The sequence below is a fragment of the Labeo rohita genome, chromosome 10 (assembly GCF_022985175.1).
Source record: "Labeo rohita strain BAU-BD-2019 chromosome 10, IGBB_LRoh.1.0, whole genome shotgun sequence".
In the NCBI taxonomy this organism is placed as follows: Eukaryota; Metazoa; Chordata; class Actinopteri; order Cypriniformes; family Cyprinidae; genus Labeo; species Labeo rohita.
The window spans coordinates 7,648,094-7,664,334 of NC_066878.1; the positions used below are offsets into that span (position 1 = coordinate 7,648,094).

The following is a 16,241-nucleotide window of genomic DNA, read 5'->3' on the forward strand; positions in this document are numbered from 1 at the left end:
AGAGAGGGGGAAGAGAGAGAGAGAGGTCTAACATGCTGCTATCACAAAGCAGCGGGATTAACAGTGGAGAACATGCAGAGAGGCTAGATTATTCTAGAGCAGGAAACAAAAGCAAAAATCACTGCTAATCTGCCTTAACAAAAAAAAAAAAAAATAATAATAATAATAATAATATATTTTTTGTGTGTGTTTGTGTGTGAAGGAATATATATATATATATATATATATATATATATATATTTATTCCTAAGTGTAAAATATTTTAAGTGAACGTTTTAACAATATATATATATATATATATATATATATTATATATATATACACACACACATTATTCTTAAGTGTAAAATATTTTTAGTGAACATTTTAACAATTTAAAAAAAAAAATAAATTCACCATGAAATTAAACTTTCCATTTAAATTTGTCTTTCCAAATAAATTACTTTGTTTATGGCTGACATTAACAATCCCTCTTTTAACTCCTCCTCTTCAAATATCTGGATAGATTTAGTACATAATGTTCACTTTGTACAATCCAATCCAGTGTTCGAATTGTGTCAAAGCTCTTGGGGGGTCCCCATACCCAATTTGTATTTTCCAACAAGTTTAATGTGATTTTTACCTATTATGGACAGTTTTTTAACCTTTATAAAGTCATTCTTTTTTTCTAAAAGTATGCATTATCTTTTGCATCAAATTCTTATATTTAACCAATAAAGTCAATTAAAATATTAGAACATTTTAGACTGCTACCAAACAAATAAAATCATTAAACAAAATTCTTCTTTTCAATGCAGAGGAAGCACAGACAGATGTATTACCCACTGTTTAAATGCAGGACATGAATGCATTAAATGCATAAATAATGGTTTGATATTTTAATCCTAAATCGTTGAATTCAGATATCTTAAATTAAATTATTACATTATTTTTTAAAAATTACAAGGAACTTTAAATTTAAAATTAAAACCGTGAGTAGGGGGCATCAAGTCATTAATGAATAAGTCATTGCGATTGAACCAAATCATTCAAATGAAAGAAAAAACATGTTGTTCAGAGACGTAAAACAGTGCTGTTGCTGTGTTTGGAACCATTTTTGTTGGTGAAATACAGCAAAAATAGGCAATATGGTGTCTAAAACAATGTTAATATTAACTTATAGTTTACTGAACTGTTGTATGAAATCAATATCACATCAGTGATTTTTGCAAAAAAAAAAAAACAAAAAAAAAAGGCACTCTTCGTGTGATATTGATTAACTATATGAAATGATATGAATATACATTTTCTGCCGCATACCTTGAATTTTGGGAACATTCTAAATGCATTTTATTAGACTGAATCACATGGTGAAAGAACGCGCTCTTAAATAAGCACAGTCAGTCTAGCTATTGTTAAAGCAATCATAATTCTTATAATAAATGAAGCTGTATGATAAATGAATCTCTTACTTAAATCATACGTACATCTGCACTTTGTTGCTTATGATGAGGGAATTCGCGAGATTCAGTCTGAACAAGACTCAGGGTTTCAGCTGACTATTCTGAACGCTTCTGATTGGCCACTGCATTCTAAACTCAAATCGTGTGTGATTGGTTGTAATGAGCAACACTGTAAAAAATGCACAAAAATAAAAAATGATGTGATGTGAGCAGGTCTAAATTTAATACAGTAATCGAATCTTTTCATTTATTTTTTATTTTCACTAGTTTCATGTTTGAAGAATTATAGTTTTATTGAAAAACCACATCCTGTTTCTCTCTGAATTACACTTATGGTAAAATGAAATCTAACTTAAACTAAGCACGAACAACACACTCACACACATACAAACACAATAAATCATCTAATCCGCGCTTTGTAATCCTTATCAGATCCTGCTGTCAGTGACATGAAGCCAGACTAAACTTTTGATGAGAATTCTGGCACTCTAGAAACTGTAGCAGAGCGGTTGCATTGTTCCAGCTGTGGAACTCGGACCAAATAGAGATTGCCATTCGCCATCCATACCCTGGTATCAGGAACTCCCCTTCTGCAAAAGTAACAGATCTGATTACAGTTTAGCAGAAGGAGTAAAAAAAAGCTTCTCATGGGACAGTCTCTCTGTGAAACAGGAGTGCGCCGTCATGGCTCTTCTATTAAGAGGGCAGTGTCCAACCTTGTTCAAATGACAGTGACAAATAGGGCCCATTAAAAACCTCTATGGAACAAATTGGCAGACTGTGGTTGGTTTCCCGATTAGACCGCAGTGGCTCAGTATCTAAAGGATTCCAATGAGCAGCTGCGATAGAGAATATTTAGCCAGGAAATCTCATCAAAAAGAACCCGACTCTAAAAAAAAAAAAAAAAACAGAGGCTTTCCGGGGAACTTTTGATTCGACAGTAAAATACTGTAATGATCTGAACTCAGTGTGAAGCTTATAATATATTGGATGAATACGCCATTTCATTTTGGCTTCTCCATTCTGAACTACTGTGTACTGCCAAAACTACTACTATAATGTTCTGTAAATCAAAATGTCAGAGTTTTCAACCTATGGTGTCAGGTGTACATGTTTTCTGGTGAATGGGAGAATAGGTTAAGCAGTTAAGAGGTTGCACTTCTCTGGCATGATGGCAAACTGACCAGATTACTCATGCTAATGCCTTCTAAGATGATTACTGCTATTTCAGGAAGTGACCTTAACCTTAAACAGCATTTTATTGAAAATCAATAGAAAGGGGCAAGTTTGACAGATCTACATGATAGTTTAAATTAGTTTTTAGTACCATAGATGCAAGCATAATATACATTTAGGTTCAAAATGTGTACTATATTCTGCCGCCATGTGAGAATGGTTGCAAGAGGGCAGCAAAGAACAAGAAGACCTGTTAGGATCTAAGGATCACGTCACCTTTTCCAATTAATAGAAAGCAATCTGCCGTGAACACAATCAGTGGGTTGAGCTAAAGGTCAGAGAGGAATAAAAAGAAGGCAATATTTCATAAATATCCAAAGGTAAAACCAGATTATAATACAACAGCTCCAGCAATTACACACACAACTGTGATTTAGCATATTGTATCCAAACACATTGTTTTTTAATTACGCAATTTTTCTGCATGACTAATTCTCATCCAACACGGTAAAAGCTTTAAAACCTAGAGCTAAAGACAGAGCAAGCATAGGGACTTGATTAAAGAATCTTAGCAAATCCAGCTAAAACATAAGTGAACAATTAAGCTCTGAAAAGTGCTTCTATGACAGACTACCATTTTAAGCAAAAGCTGTGAATGTGCCCACTCTCTACACTTACATGAAAACCAATGGAATATTTATATAAAGCCACAACATAAAGCAGTTTGTTTAAAGAAATAAGGAAATACTTCATGAGTTACGTTTAAAACACAACCAGTCAAAAGTTTTTGAACAGTAAGATTTTTAAAGAAGTCTCTTCTGCTCACCAAGCCTGCACTTATTTGATCTGAAGTACAGCAAAAACAGTAAAATATTTGTACTATTTAAAATAACTTATCTATTTGAATCTATTTTAAAATGTAATTTATTCCTGTGATCAAAGCTAAATTTTCAGCATCATTACAGCAGTCTTAATACCTTTATTTAGTAAGGATGCTTTAAACTGATCAAAAGTGATGATAAAGATTTTGAATGTTACAAAAGATTTCTATTTCAGATAAATGCTGCTCTTCTGAACTTTCTATTCATCAAAAAGAAAAAAAAATTACTGTTCAACATAATAATAAATGTTTTTTTAGCAGCAAATCAGAATGTTAGAATGATTTCTGAAGGATCATGTGACTGGAGAAATTATGCTAAAAAATTCAGTTTTGAAATCAGAAATAATTTTAAAATAAACAGTTATTTTAAATAGTAAAACTATTTCAAAATTGTATTAAATTTTTTTAAATTGGATCAAATAAATGCAGTCATTGTGAGTGCAAGGGACTTCTTTATAAAAAAAAAAAAACAACTTACTGTTCAAAAACTGTTGACTGGTAGCATACATTTGCACTCAGCTACAAAATCAAAACCTGTTAGACAAGAAGAGCTGCTGATCTGGACATTTCCTGGACGTTTCTTTGCAAATTGGTTGAATGAACCATTACTTTAAAGCATAATTAAGATTCACATCCTGGTGAAAATGTTAACAGAGTGTGACAGCACAGTGGTCCATCTAATTACAGAAATTACAATAAGACGTTATATATTCCACAATCATCAAATGCACATTCTATATTCAACTGACGAAGTGTCTGAACATGCTAAAAGGAAATCATGGAAGTCAAAAGCATCAATCTTTAGATCTCACTAATGCTTACTAAAAGCACATGAGAGCATTTGTCCTTAAGCTGCATTTGACCTTGCGTATGAATAAAGGAGTTAAACCAATCAAGATTCAAAACCAATCTAATTCTCCTTTACAGAAAAGACAAAAGCTTGCCTTGCGGAGATTTGAGCTTATGAAGAACACGTTTAAAATACCAGAGGCACAGGAAAGCATCTCCTGCCACATCAGCAAGGTTAAAAATAACTTTATTTCAGAAAAAAACCCTAAAGCGGCAGAATGTGCCCGCTGCTTAAGAATGAACTATGAGCAAATGTCACATCAGCAGACAAAGCACATGCAATCTTAATGGAACAAATATTTTAAAGGAAAACACTGACCTTAGGACATGAACACACTGTTTTAAATTAGAACACTAAACATTAGAACACGCTTGGCGTGAATATATCCTAAAAATCAATTAGTGAGTAACATCTGTTTGGTGCTCAAAAAGTCTTCAAGTGTTTTCATTTGACCCATTTTCCTATTAAAAGGAAAAAATGGTTGTTTTTACAAAAAGAAAACATAAGCTTACCTATGAGAGCCTGGAAAAGACTGCTTTTGAAAATGCCCATGACTCTTAAGATGGCAGTTTTGAGCTGTTGTTCCTCTGGTTTCTTCAGTTTGGAGCAGTAGTCCTCCAAGAGGATTATTGCCCTGGCTGTGTCTGTAAAACAGAATAAATGTTAAGATGGCATTTTTTAAATACAACATTTAACATGGAACTATGTAATATTTATGCATTTTATTTATTATTACATTCTTTTTTTTCAATAAAGGTCTTTAGAGTACTGGCTCACAAACAATAAAAAAATAGATTAAAAATGTATGATGACATGCCATCTTTACTTTTTTTTAACATTATGTACACTTGCTCACCAATGGATACTTTGCCGTTCAAATAGCTGATATAAAATTTAAAAAAAAAATAAATAAATAAATGAATGTCTTGTGAAGCAAAAAGCTGTATGTTTGTAAGAAACAAATCCATCATTAAGGCATTTTATCTATTTTATCATTTTAACCTTTATTTCAGCCCAAGTCCTTAATTCAAAATAATGCTTCCTTCAGCATTAAAGTGTGTCCCTGTTGTCTTCTCACCTCAAAATCCACTAACATATGTTAAGATCTGTTTTGACTGTGTTTAAACTGTGTTTGATCTGTGCATATTTCTCTCCTGACTTTAACAATTCAACTTTTTCACTTTGAAAGCAAAGTTATGGATAAAACAATGCATTTTTCACTACAAACACAGCTTTTTGCTTCACAAGATGTTAACTAATGGACTGGGTCATGTGGACTCTCATTCTGACGGCACCCATTCACTGCAGAGGGCCGGTGTAACACTAAATTTCTCCACATTTTTTAAATGAACCTACATTTACATGGCCTGAGGTTAAGTACATTTTCAAGTACTGCTCACTGCAGAGCTGAATGGCCTCCAGCTCCACCTCTGTGTGAACTAATGGGTGGAGTTATGTTTAGGATAGGGTAAGGGGTAGGATTAGGGTGTGGTTAGGTGTCTATTTCCCATTACCTCCAGGGAGGGGGAGCTAGAGCATTTTTTATATATTTTGGTGAACTATACCTTTAATGCACATTCCTAGTTAAGCTGTAAATGATTCATTCATGCAGGATTTATTCAGTATGCCACATTATTAAAGTCAAATGGGTTGTGAACAAATATTTGCGTTGAATTTAATAACTCAGAATGTCTAAACTAACAATCAAGTTTTACTTCCAATGGGACATGCTTTAAGAAAACATAGAAAATGCCTTCAAACAATTCTCTGTTTTTCTATAACATAGTAACCACTTAACAATGTATAGAGACCCTAAGAGACTCTTTACTACTGGCACAAATCATCAGAGTGACTGAGCATGACTCAGTCACTTAGTCACACAGACAAACAGACACTAGGGACAGGATGGGGGTTAATTTCTATCTTCAACAGAGCCCTCCGAGCAACACAATTCAGAAAAACTGAAAGAGTAGCATAAATACATTGTAATTATTAACATATGTGCAAACGATTCCAGTGCACGCATTAATAAGACATCTGCTAATGATAAATTTCTAAAACAATAAAACTGAAGATATACTACAATTACAATATGCATAAAAAGACTTGTAGGCATGCAATTTAAACAGTAACTAAAAACACAGCTGCATAGCTGCCTGAAATATAAATACAAACCAGCTTCCAAGATCATCCGAGGTCACAGGCGAGTTGGCCATACTTGTGTCTATTTTTACAGACTACGAACTTACGGCAGAGTATAATTACACTATTAGTAGGCCTACATATATATAATTACACAGTTTGACATCCCTATTGCATATTTTAGGCTTTGGAGGTACAGAAGTCAAAATAAAATAAGGACAACTGAGGCAGAACCACTACCGTCCTGCTATAACATGATCATCTTCGCCTGCTTTAGCAATTGCAACACATTAAACTAATACAGTCTTGGCATTCTGCAGTTCATTGATGTATGGTTTGTTAGGATAAGACAATATTTGGCTGAAATACAACTATTTGAATATCTGGAATCTGAGGGTGCAAAAAAACATAAATAAATAAATAAAAATAAATAAAATTGAGAAAATCTCCTTTAAAGTTGTCTAAATGACATTCTTAGCAATGCATATTACTAATCAAAAATTACGTTTTGTTATAATTATGGTAGGAAATTTACAAAGTATCTTCATGGATCATGATATTTACTTAATATCCTAATGATTTTTGGCATAAAAGACAAATCGGTAATTTTGACCCATACAATGTATTTTTGCCTATTGCCACAAATATACCCTTGCTACTTAAGACTGGTTTTGAGGTCCAGGGTCACATACGTCATGCTATATTTTAAAAAATGCATATTTTAGCTAATAAACATTATGCATAAAGCTTTTATGACCTCATATTGAAAGACCACATGTTATATTTGTGCTTTAAAATAATTTTGCTTTCATTAAATGTGATTAAAATGATGAAAAGAAACAATTAAGAGATTAAGAATAGGAGAAATGTAATGTTCTGTAACTGGTCAAATGTATAAACTCCAAAAATCTTTCTATTTCAAAACGTCTTGTTTAAATTACTGTGTTACGTGCCATTTCGTTAATTATTTGTAACATTTGCTATTAATTTCTGAATACAATTTGTTTATACACTGTTTTCAGTGTACAATTTCTCTTATTCATTCATATAAATTTGAACCTGAGATAACGTCGCCTTTTAAAAGTAAACGACCAGTGTTTAGTCACATAATAATCATGTTTTCGCAATTACGTTTATGTTTATTTCTCACCTCGTTTTCTTAAGGGCATAATTACTCCTTTATGTCCTCGTGGGATTGTCACGCATGGAAACAGCAACACAAAAGTTTCGCCCTCATCTGCTGTCAGTGTCTTTGAGAAAGTGTCACCTGCTAAAGGAGCAAGTTCCTACTCAGTTCGTTGATGTAGATGTAAAAGCGAACAGAATGGCAGCTCTCGGGGTCGTTGCTTGTAATTGTCAAGTTAAACAGGAAGAGACAAGCGCCGAAACATCTTGCAGAAGAAAACACATGCTGGGCGCATGACTGTCGCTCATGAGAAATAAATCCATAATCCGATAGAAAGAATGGATAGTGATCGAGTGCACCTTGGTGTGGATGAGTCCATAAGAAATATCGAGACTGCTCTCCAGTGTCTAAATATGTTTTCGGTATGGAGCTCTCTGAGGATTATTTTGCTGGAATATTCGACTCCTTGAATGCCTTTGGTGTTTAACTACATAAACATAACACAACCCATACAGTCCTGACAAATATTAAAGGCGCAGTGACTAACTAAACTAAACCTAACCTCTAGTTTTTGCCCCAAAGGGCCATATATATCAAATTAGAAAGGCTCTCCAGTACATGGCTTTTCTTGGATTAGGTTCGGTCAGCATATGCTGATCAAGCATTATTTAAAATCCTTAAACTGCAACAGTTTGAAGAAGAAATAAGCATGACATCCTGTTATCTCATATGCCTGGGTAAATTGAATGATGCATGCTTGTAAACAGTTCTTCAAGAACAACTTGTTCCATACTTAGTGGTAGAAAGAAGTTCGCGCGTTTTATGTTTTATATTCTGGTCGTTGAACAGAATGAAACTGAAAAATAAAATTAAAGACTTTGATGATCATCTTGCTGTTCGATACGCATAATCCCACCTTCATGTCACTTAAAAATTAACCTTCAAGACTCCAACAAAACCATCACCATTCAGGCAAACCGGTGTGTGAAATCCAAATCTCACGGTAGAGACACAAAACAGATTTAACTAAATAAGACAGGATGTATTTCCCCCATGAAACAGCAGCCTGTCGGTGCGACGCCTGTCGGAAAACACCTGCAAGTTTCATCCAGCTTTCCGATAACGCATGGCTCCACAATTGCCTCTGTAATTAAGCCAATCTGAGCAAATACATCCCAAAGGTTCTCGTCAAACGTCCCGAAAGGCAGTTAAGAACAACTTCGCCTCCTTTCCCGTCATTTTTTCTCTCAATCTTCACGGCATCTTTTGCCAAAGCTGCTTTGCAGACTCTCTCTACGGTGGGTGCAGTATCACCAGCAGCAGCAGCAGCATCATCACCAGTTTCGCCTTAGCAACGAGAGGGTTGACCCGCGGGGATTGACAGGGCGCGTCCTCCAATAGCGTTCGCTCAATCGGTCAGTTGGCGCACGCACGGACCAATAGGAATCGCCGTATTGTTCCTGGATCTCGGGGTGAGAGTTGACTGGAACATGTGGTTAGACATGGCTGCGCCCTGCTGCCATTCAGGACCGTGACTGTTGAACAGGGGATGGGAATAGTTCAGCGCTTATTTAACATCTCTTTCGTGGGTAAGTCGCAATCCTACGAGGCATAAATGCGGTAGGGACCACGTGCAAGTGAAGTTGCAAATAAACAGTATTACGACCGTGTTTGACATTCAGCCACATCAACTTAGAGGTAAACCAGCTGTCATTCGGTTGAATGAGTTACTGCTTTGACCGTTGCGATGCGTCTTTTGTGTAGAGCTCTGCGTTTTTAAAACGCCATGTCAATAAGTTCAGTTTATAAAGAGACGTCTTACTAAAATATGTTCTGTACAGAGGATTAATATGAATTTCATGGATATTCAGATAGCAAGCTAGTGTATAGAATGTGTAGATATAACAAATAGTTTAAATCGTGTGATTATAGCTGTCAACATAAACAAATATACTTTGTAAGTTTATAAACGAACTCGTGAATTATCCGCTTATAATGTCAGTATTTATATATGTTAAGTCATTATTCTGAAATGGAAATTAAGCATATGTACAACTCACTGTTTGATAAACCGCGGCAGGTTTGCTTCAGACGAACCAACCGTTGATATTTAAACAGACGAATTTCGCGCTTTAGGCCAGTGACGTTTAACGTTACATGTCGCGTGTAGTTGCTTTTTACCTCACCAAAATTAAATTTTGAACACTTTCAGTATTCTCACTACGTTATAAGTTTGTCTGTTTGATATGAGTCCATTTGTTTATATTAAACTATTGTCTGTATCTCCTTTTAGATCAACATGGCAGACAACGAGATGTTTGAGAAAGACACAGGCCAAGGCCAGACGGTATCCAGGGCGATGATTATTGAAATGCTGAATAAGAAGTTTGAAAGGCTCCCTGAAATCGACAAGTAAGTTTTTTTTTGTTTTTTGTTTTTACATACAACAAGTAACTTTGTTTCCCCCGCTGCATTTACCTGATAAATTCTGTTTCAACCCCAACAGAAAACTCTTTTCATACGGCCCCATATATTTGGCTGGCAACGCTGGGTTGGCTGGTTTGATTGCCAACAGCTTTTACAGACGTGTGCTCAATGTCACGCAAGGACGATTTACTTCCAGTCTTCCCATGGCTGTTCTTCCCTTTCTGACAACTGCAGCACTGTACACTGCGACCGTAACAAACCCCTTAATGACAGGTATGGATACAGGATCGTATGAAGTTTGGGGGCTTCCATGTGACTCGCATTAAAAGTTCAACTTTCACCTCTTTGCCGCTCACCTGTCGAAACGTCAGCCAATCGTCATTGGTAAAATCAAATGACGTTGTGTACACCACAGTACGAAATACAAAACATGATTGGATTTAGTTAGACATCTCATTTCATTGTTTCTGATTGACATCAGTGGCATTTTTTTGTTTGTTTGTTTTAAGTTACATAACATATTACTGTGTGCACCTGAAGCAAGTCATGTGAAGGCTCCTTGAGTGTTTCTGAATGTTTTGCATTGTATTTAGGAGCTACATTGTATTTGCAGGTGATCTGAACTGCCCAACCTGTACTTTGATAAGAGGGGCTTTGGTTGGTGTGGTTGGTGGTGGGATATATCCCATTTTGTTGGCCTTACCTGTAAATGCTGGTCTTGCAGCCAGGTTAGTCCTTATTGTCACTACCCACTGCTTAATAGAATTTGGCAAGTTAAATATGACTGATTGTAACTGATCTCCAATTGTCTTACAGGTATAACAGTGCACCAATGCCAGAGAAAGGGAACATGATACGCTTCTGGACAAACCTCAGCAAACCCGTCGTACGGAAGATGTATGTTGTTCTACTGCTGCAGGGTTTGTTTGGAACCTACTTGAGCTCTAAACAGTTTGATATCTACCTAAAAATGCTTAAAATACCAGATTCTGACAGCGAAGAGCTTAATGGGTAGCATTTATTGTTTTTTGTATTGATATTGTAAATCTTTTTGTTAAAAGAAGTGAAGCATGCTCATCCAGTGACATGAGCCAGCCTTTTCAGATTTATTCATTGGTTTTGATGTCTTTTCCCCCATGAATAAACATAACTTATAACATCCTATCCCTATATTGTTTTCATAACACATCATCAATCAGCTGATGTTGGCGGCACTGAATGTAAACAATGCCACTGAACCAAGTTATTGCTGCTGAAAATGGTCAATTATGGACATGTTTTCAGCTGCACTAATCAGTCGGACCATGAAAAACATCTGGAGTACTATAGACTGCTAAAAGTTAGAATTGCTATAATAGTTAAAACAAATCCTCAAATTTGGGGGGGGAAAAAAGGAGATCCACTTTTCTGCAGAGTTTAGCTCTAACCTTAATCAAACACACCTGAGCATACTAATCAATAGGCTCATTTGAGATGCATTGGCACTGCACAGAATGTTGGCCGTATGATATTAAAGTACTGCAAGAGTGATTGGAGAGCATGCGACTCTTTATGCTTTACAACTGCTCTTGCGGTACTTTGATGTCATACGCTGATCATTCTGCTTCAACAAGCCTAATGTCTTCAGGATCATTAGAAAATCACAGGTAGGTGAGTTTGATCAGGGTTAGAGCAAAAGTTTTAAAGGTTATTCCAACAACAACCTAAATCACAACTTGAGGTACTTCAAAGAATTTCACGTTCTTATACCTCAAGTCTCTGAATAATGTAAACTGCCTGGCCTTTATTTTATTACAGGTACAAAACATTAACTAGAGCTTTGCCTAAACAACCATTTGGTTTGTGTGTGAGGAAAAATAAAGTGGATAAAAAGTGGTGCAAACACATACGTTTTACCAACGTACAACTTAGAAAATGATTAAATGGAGAACATGTGGATCAATAACCAGTTTCTGTTAGCTACTAATAAGGAAAACAATGCACTGGGAAATAGGCTAATGCGTCTTATTTACAACTTGCATTTTCTTCCACACAGAGATCTTTTAATGAAAGCTAATTTCCAATTCCCTACCACAACTAATCAACCAAACAGTTCTGAAATGTAAAGAAACATCAGCATTAGCTTTTAAACAAGAACTCAATTCAATCTGTGTTTTAGAAGATCTAGATTAATACTGTCATTTGAACTTTTCAGTAACATTTAATTTTTCAATAAAAAGTTTGATCATCCCTTTGAAACATCTTACAAGCTATTACCATAGGGACAAGTGTTTCTGTATCTGATACACACTGTATCAGAATCTTTGTGTTGGCACAAAGACTCATTAGGAAGTTTGTTCTACTCACACAGACAGTGACATGAAGTACAGCAGATTTAAAACAAAAATAAGTAAATAAAATAAAATTATCAACCACAGTTACACATTTCAGAACTGCTTGGGTTGATCTGCAACACTAGAGCTGCAATCATTCGATATGACCAACAACGGCCCAAACAGAATAACTGTGCATTTGTTTTTTTTGTTTGTTTTGAGGTGTCAATGAGTTACCACAGCCCTTAAAAGGGATAGTTCACCCCAAAACAAAAATTCTGTCATTAATTACTCACCCTCATGTCCTCAGAACATAAGATATTTTTTATAAAATTGAGAGCTCTTCGACCCTCCATAGACAGAAAGGGTCCTACCATGTTCAAGGTCCAGAACAGTAACAAGAACATCCACAAAATAGCTCATGTGACATCAGTGGTTTACCCATGGTTTCAAAAATTCTTCTCCGCATCAGTGCCATTTTGGAGGTGGTGCTGCTGATGTTTAACATTGTTTGTTGTAGATGTTTACATTCAGAGGAAAGCACCTGCATACGTTGTGGCAATCTCCACAATGCCACTAGGGTGACGCAGAGGACAATTGTTGAATAAAGATATTTTAGTTTTTTTGCACAACAAAAAGCATTCTCGTAGCTTCATTAAACTACGGTTGAACCACTGATGTCACATGGCCTATATTGTCAATGTTCTTGGTACTTTCTGGACCTTGAATGTGGAGGACCCTCGGTGTCTATGGCAGGTCAGCGCTCTCCAATTTCATCAAAAATATTTTAATTTGTGCTCCAAAGACAAACGAAGGTCTTGCAGGTTTGAAACGACATGAGGGTGCGTAATTAATGAAAGAACTTTCTTTTTGGGGGGAACTAACCCTTTAAGGAATTTTGCAGAATACTCTTGTAATAACAGGGAGAAACCACCACCACTCTTTATCCACCTTGCAGAGAGGTAAGAAAAGGCTCTTGTAGAGAGCGAAGAAAGTGCTGTCTAAAAAGAGAAGGAGAGTGTAGTTAACATGTGACACAAAATAATTTGCATTACTCAAATGAAAATTTATTACATTTCATTTCAGAACAGAATCTTTGGATTTTCATTACATCTCACATATAGATGATCATATTCAAAAACAATGACCCTTTGAAAATGCTGTTTTAGAACATACCATTTCTCCTGACAACTGTCAAGCAAGTGCTTTAACAAATCAAGATGAAACACATGGATACGACAGATATTCAATGTCTTGTAATCCAACATTACTATAACCAGGAGAGTTTCAACACTCATTTAGATGCTAAATGAGCATGACAGCATCTGACGTCTTTAGTGGTGTGATAGAATCAGTAAAAACTGTAACTTACACGGTTTCACGTACTACCTTTTTTTAAATTTACCAGGCCATGATGCAAGCTGCTGGTCCCGATTCTTCTGCTTTCCCCACAGCAAAATCCACTTTAGCATAAAGAAAAATAAGGGTTCTACATGAAAAACATTCTTTAGAAAAATAGCGATATTTCAGAAAGGGCTCGTCTATTTTCAGCAAAATACAAGCTTGCATTGAAAACAACATCAAAGTATCAACACTGAATAAACAAGTACATAACAGATTAATAGAAGCAGAAGCCCTTTGTGAAACATCACCCATTTACATTATTCTTTTAAACTTTTTTTGTCCACTTAACTACTTCCCTCAAAGTCTATTTTAACTGAAATTACATACTACAATTATATAATCCAATAAACATCCAAAGTATGTAATTCAACAAAGAATGCTTAATTTCTTTTTGTAAATTTTCTATACTTTAAACAAACCAAATGAAAGTGGAAAACAAAACTTTTCGTTTATTTACAGTTCATATTGTGCCGTGAACTGGCAAATAGCATTGTCTTCATCTTAGGAGTTAACCAGTTCTGTGCAGTCTTCTACATCTTGATCCTTACCATGGATTTCAGCAGTCAAGGATGTTCTGTGACCCAGTCATCCAGCATGGCGGACCAAGCACCTAGAAGAAAACTGTCAACAAGTTTAGCAGTAACTTGTATTGAAAGCAAGTTCAACAGACATGCCATTCAAGCCCTGCACACAATTAAACAGTTAACTCTATATCTGACAACTACTGTCGTCATGTCCCCTCATTTACATCTTGTGCAAATGTTCAGTCTCGGGAAACGTTGAAAAGGTAAAATACTTGACCCTACATTTTATGCGACAAGCTTGAGCTCTCTGCACATTTGGTGCAGAATTCCACCGAGACGTGGTCTTTGTCCACATGCAGGCAGATGCCACCTGCCGTATCTTTGTCTTCCACCTTCACCCTCTTCCTCGGCATGGCATAATCGTGGTCGTTCTCGTTGGATTCCTGGAAAAGCGAGGTAGAGAATTTCATGCCGTTCACACCGCTCAATCTAGACAACAGCTGAGCCAGCATGCTCTCATTGGCCAACACGGCTCTCAAGTACCTAGTTTCATTCTCCAACTCTTCCACTCTCTTGTTGAGATTCCCGTTTTCCTGCTTGAGAACGCGGTTTTCTGTCGTCAAAGAACCAACTCTCTCTTCCAAGCCACTGACGTACTCTTTCTTCTTTAATCGGTTCATCCTCGCCGCTATGGCGTTCTTGTTGATGATCCGACCGGAGACGTCTTGCAGTTTTGACCTCTGGAGCGCACCTCTGCTGCGTGATGCGGGAGCGCCTAGCACCGCGCTTTGGTCGGTCTCGTCGCTGGTCGTTGTCTGTGATTCAAAGTTGGCGAAAGCATCAAGCACATCGTTGTCCAGGTCCCAGTTGAACCCAGAGCCAAGCAAGTCATCCAGGCCCCAATCATTGGTGTCACTTTCTGGGGAAGTGTGGATGTTCGTTTCACTTGTATTACTGGTTTGTGAAACGGCATCAATCTCGTGGGAGGTACTTGTCACATCGGCGTTAAGGCTGCTTCTTCCTCTTTTTCTGGTGATCATGGCTGTTTCTGGATGTTGTGGAATCTGTATAAAAATAAAAATTAAACAAAATTAAACAGCAGCAATAACTTTAATACAAACAAGCTCATTTCGATAAAACCAACACACTATGCACTATTCTCTTTATGAAAAACAAAACTCATTTAATTCAAAACCTGTTTGCCTTTTTAGTGGAACAGTGTGTGGCCTTTTAAAATCACACACTTATTATTTAGAGGTGACAAAAAAGAAGTTAAAGGTTAATGAAGCTGTCAATTCACTGAACATTTCGAACTATATTCGATCAGAGAAAGTCAAACGAGTTTGAAGCAACACGAGGTTTATTTTGGAACGTTAACACGTTCGAGCTTAAAATACTGCAAACAAACAAAGTAATAAATACATCCAGATGATGTTACTTCCGTTCTATCGCGGTTAGCAAATATCTAACAAAACACCGAGACTGAAGTATTTTTTTACACAATACGTTTAAGCCAACATACCATCTTGCTTTTAATATAAAAACTCGTATATGAACAACTCTTAACATCGAATACAACGAATCTAATATTCGAAGTGGTTTTGTTTAGTAGGCCGCAACAGCGCGCCTTAATCTGAATGACAAAGCAGTTTCTTCTCGCGAAGAAAACTCCAAAAAATTTGTTTATAACCGAAACCACTTACCTTAAATTGAATGCTGATGTCTTGAGACGTCGATTGGTTGAGGGAAAATACGAAAAAACTGAATTAACAGGATAGAAAAAGTATTTAATCTCACACGTTGTAAAGCCAAAGCACATACGACGCGCTTACAACGACACTGAGAGGAACTAAAATGGCGACTCCTGAAGTATCGCGGTACTTCACGTAAGCGTCGCTTCTCATAGAGGAGGAGCAACGATTGGGGGTGTTTTTTCCAGAATCGGTTGCTGTCAAGTC

The 16,241-nt window shown here is 36.3% G+C and overlaps 3 protein-coding genes across 19 annotated transcripts in view; 1 reads left to right on the forward strand and 2 right to left on the reverse strand.

Annotated features, from left to right (window-relative positions):
- The window catches only part of dlg2 (discs, large homolog 2 (Drosophila)), a 273,796-nt gene extending 263,563 nt beyond the window's left edge, over positions 1–10,233 (reverse strand). For 15 of the 16 annotated variants that reach the window (XM_051121178.1, XM_051121189.1, XM_051121186.1 and 12 more), the window contains exons 1-2: positions 10,095–10,233; positions 4,861–4,992 (exon numbers count right to left, since the gene is read on the reverse strand). In XM_051121178.1, coding sequence (XP_050977135.1) covers positions 4,861–4,992; positions 10,095–10,146 — 184 coding nt within the window. In that variant the 5' untranslated portion in view covers positions 10,147–10,233. Of the gene's footprint in view, positions 1–4,860; positions 4,993–7,640; positions 8,939–10,094 lie in introns of those variants that run through there. The other variant, XM_051121174.1, reaches the window with a different exon arrangement.
- On the forward strand, positions 9,070–11,202 carry tmem126a (transmembrane protein 126A). The gene is made up of 5 exons (XM_051121225.1): positions 9,070–9,205; positions 9,910–10,028; positions 10,123–10,316; positions 10,657–10,771; positions 10,860–11,202. Exons 2-5 carry the CDS (start codon positions 9,916–9,918, stop codon positions 11,056–11,058), a joined length of 621 nt encoding a protein of 206 aa, XP_050977182.1. The 5' UTR covers positions 9,070–9,205; positions 9,910–9,915; the 3' UTR covers positions 11,059–11,202.
- A 2,195-nt stretch (positions 11,203–13,397) lies between these two features.
- On the reverse strand, positions 13,398–16,151 carry crebzf (CREB/ATF bZIP transcription factor). 2 transcript variants are annotated; one of them, XR_007828588.1, is made up of 3 exons: positions 15,987–16,151; positions 14,308–15,347; positions 13,398–13,818 (listed from the first exon to the last, which is right to left on the reverse strand). XR_007828588.1 is itself a non-coding variant. In XM_051121222.1 (2 exons), the coding sequence occupies exon 2, from the start codon at positions 15,321–15,323 to the stop codon at positions 14,562–14,564; it is 762 nt and encodes a 253-aa protein (XP_050977179.1). In that variant the 5' UTR covers positions 15,324–15,347; positions 15,987–16,151; the 3' UTR covers positions 13,398–14,561. The 2 variants fall into 2 exon arrangements, 1 of the variants encoding a protein (XP_050977179.1); XM_051121222.1 differs by having other exon boundaries at positions 13,398–15,347.
- Positions 16,152–16,241: the final 90 nt, after the last annotated feature.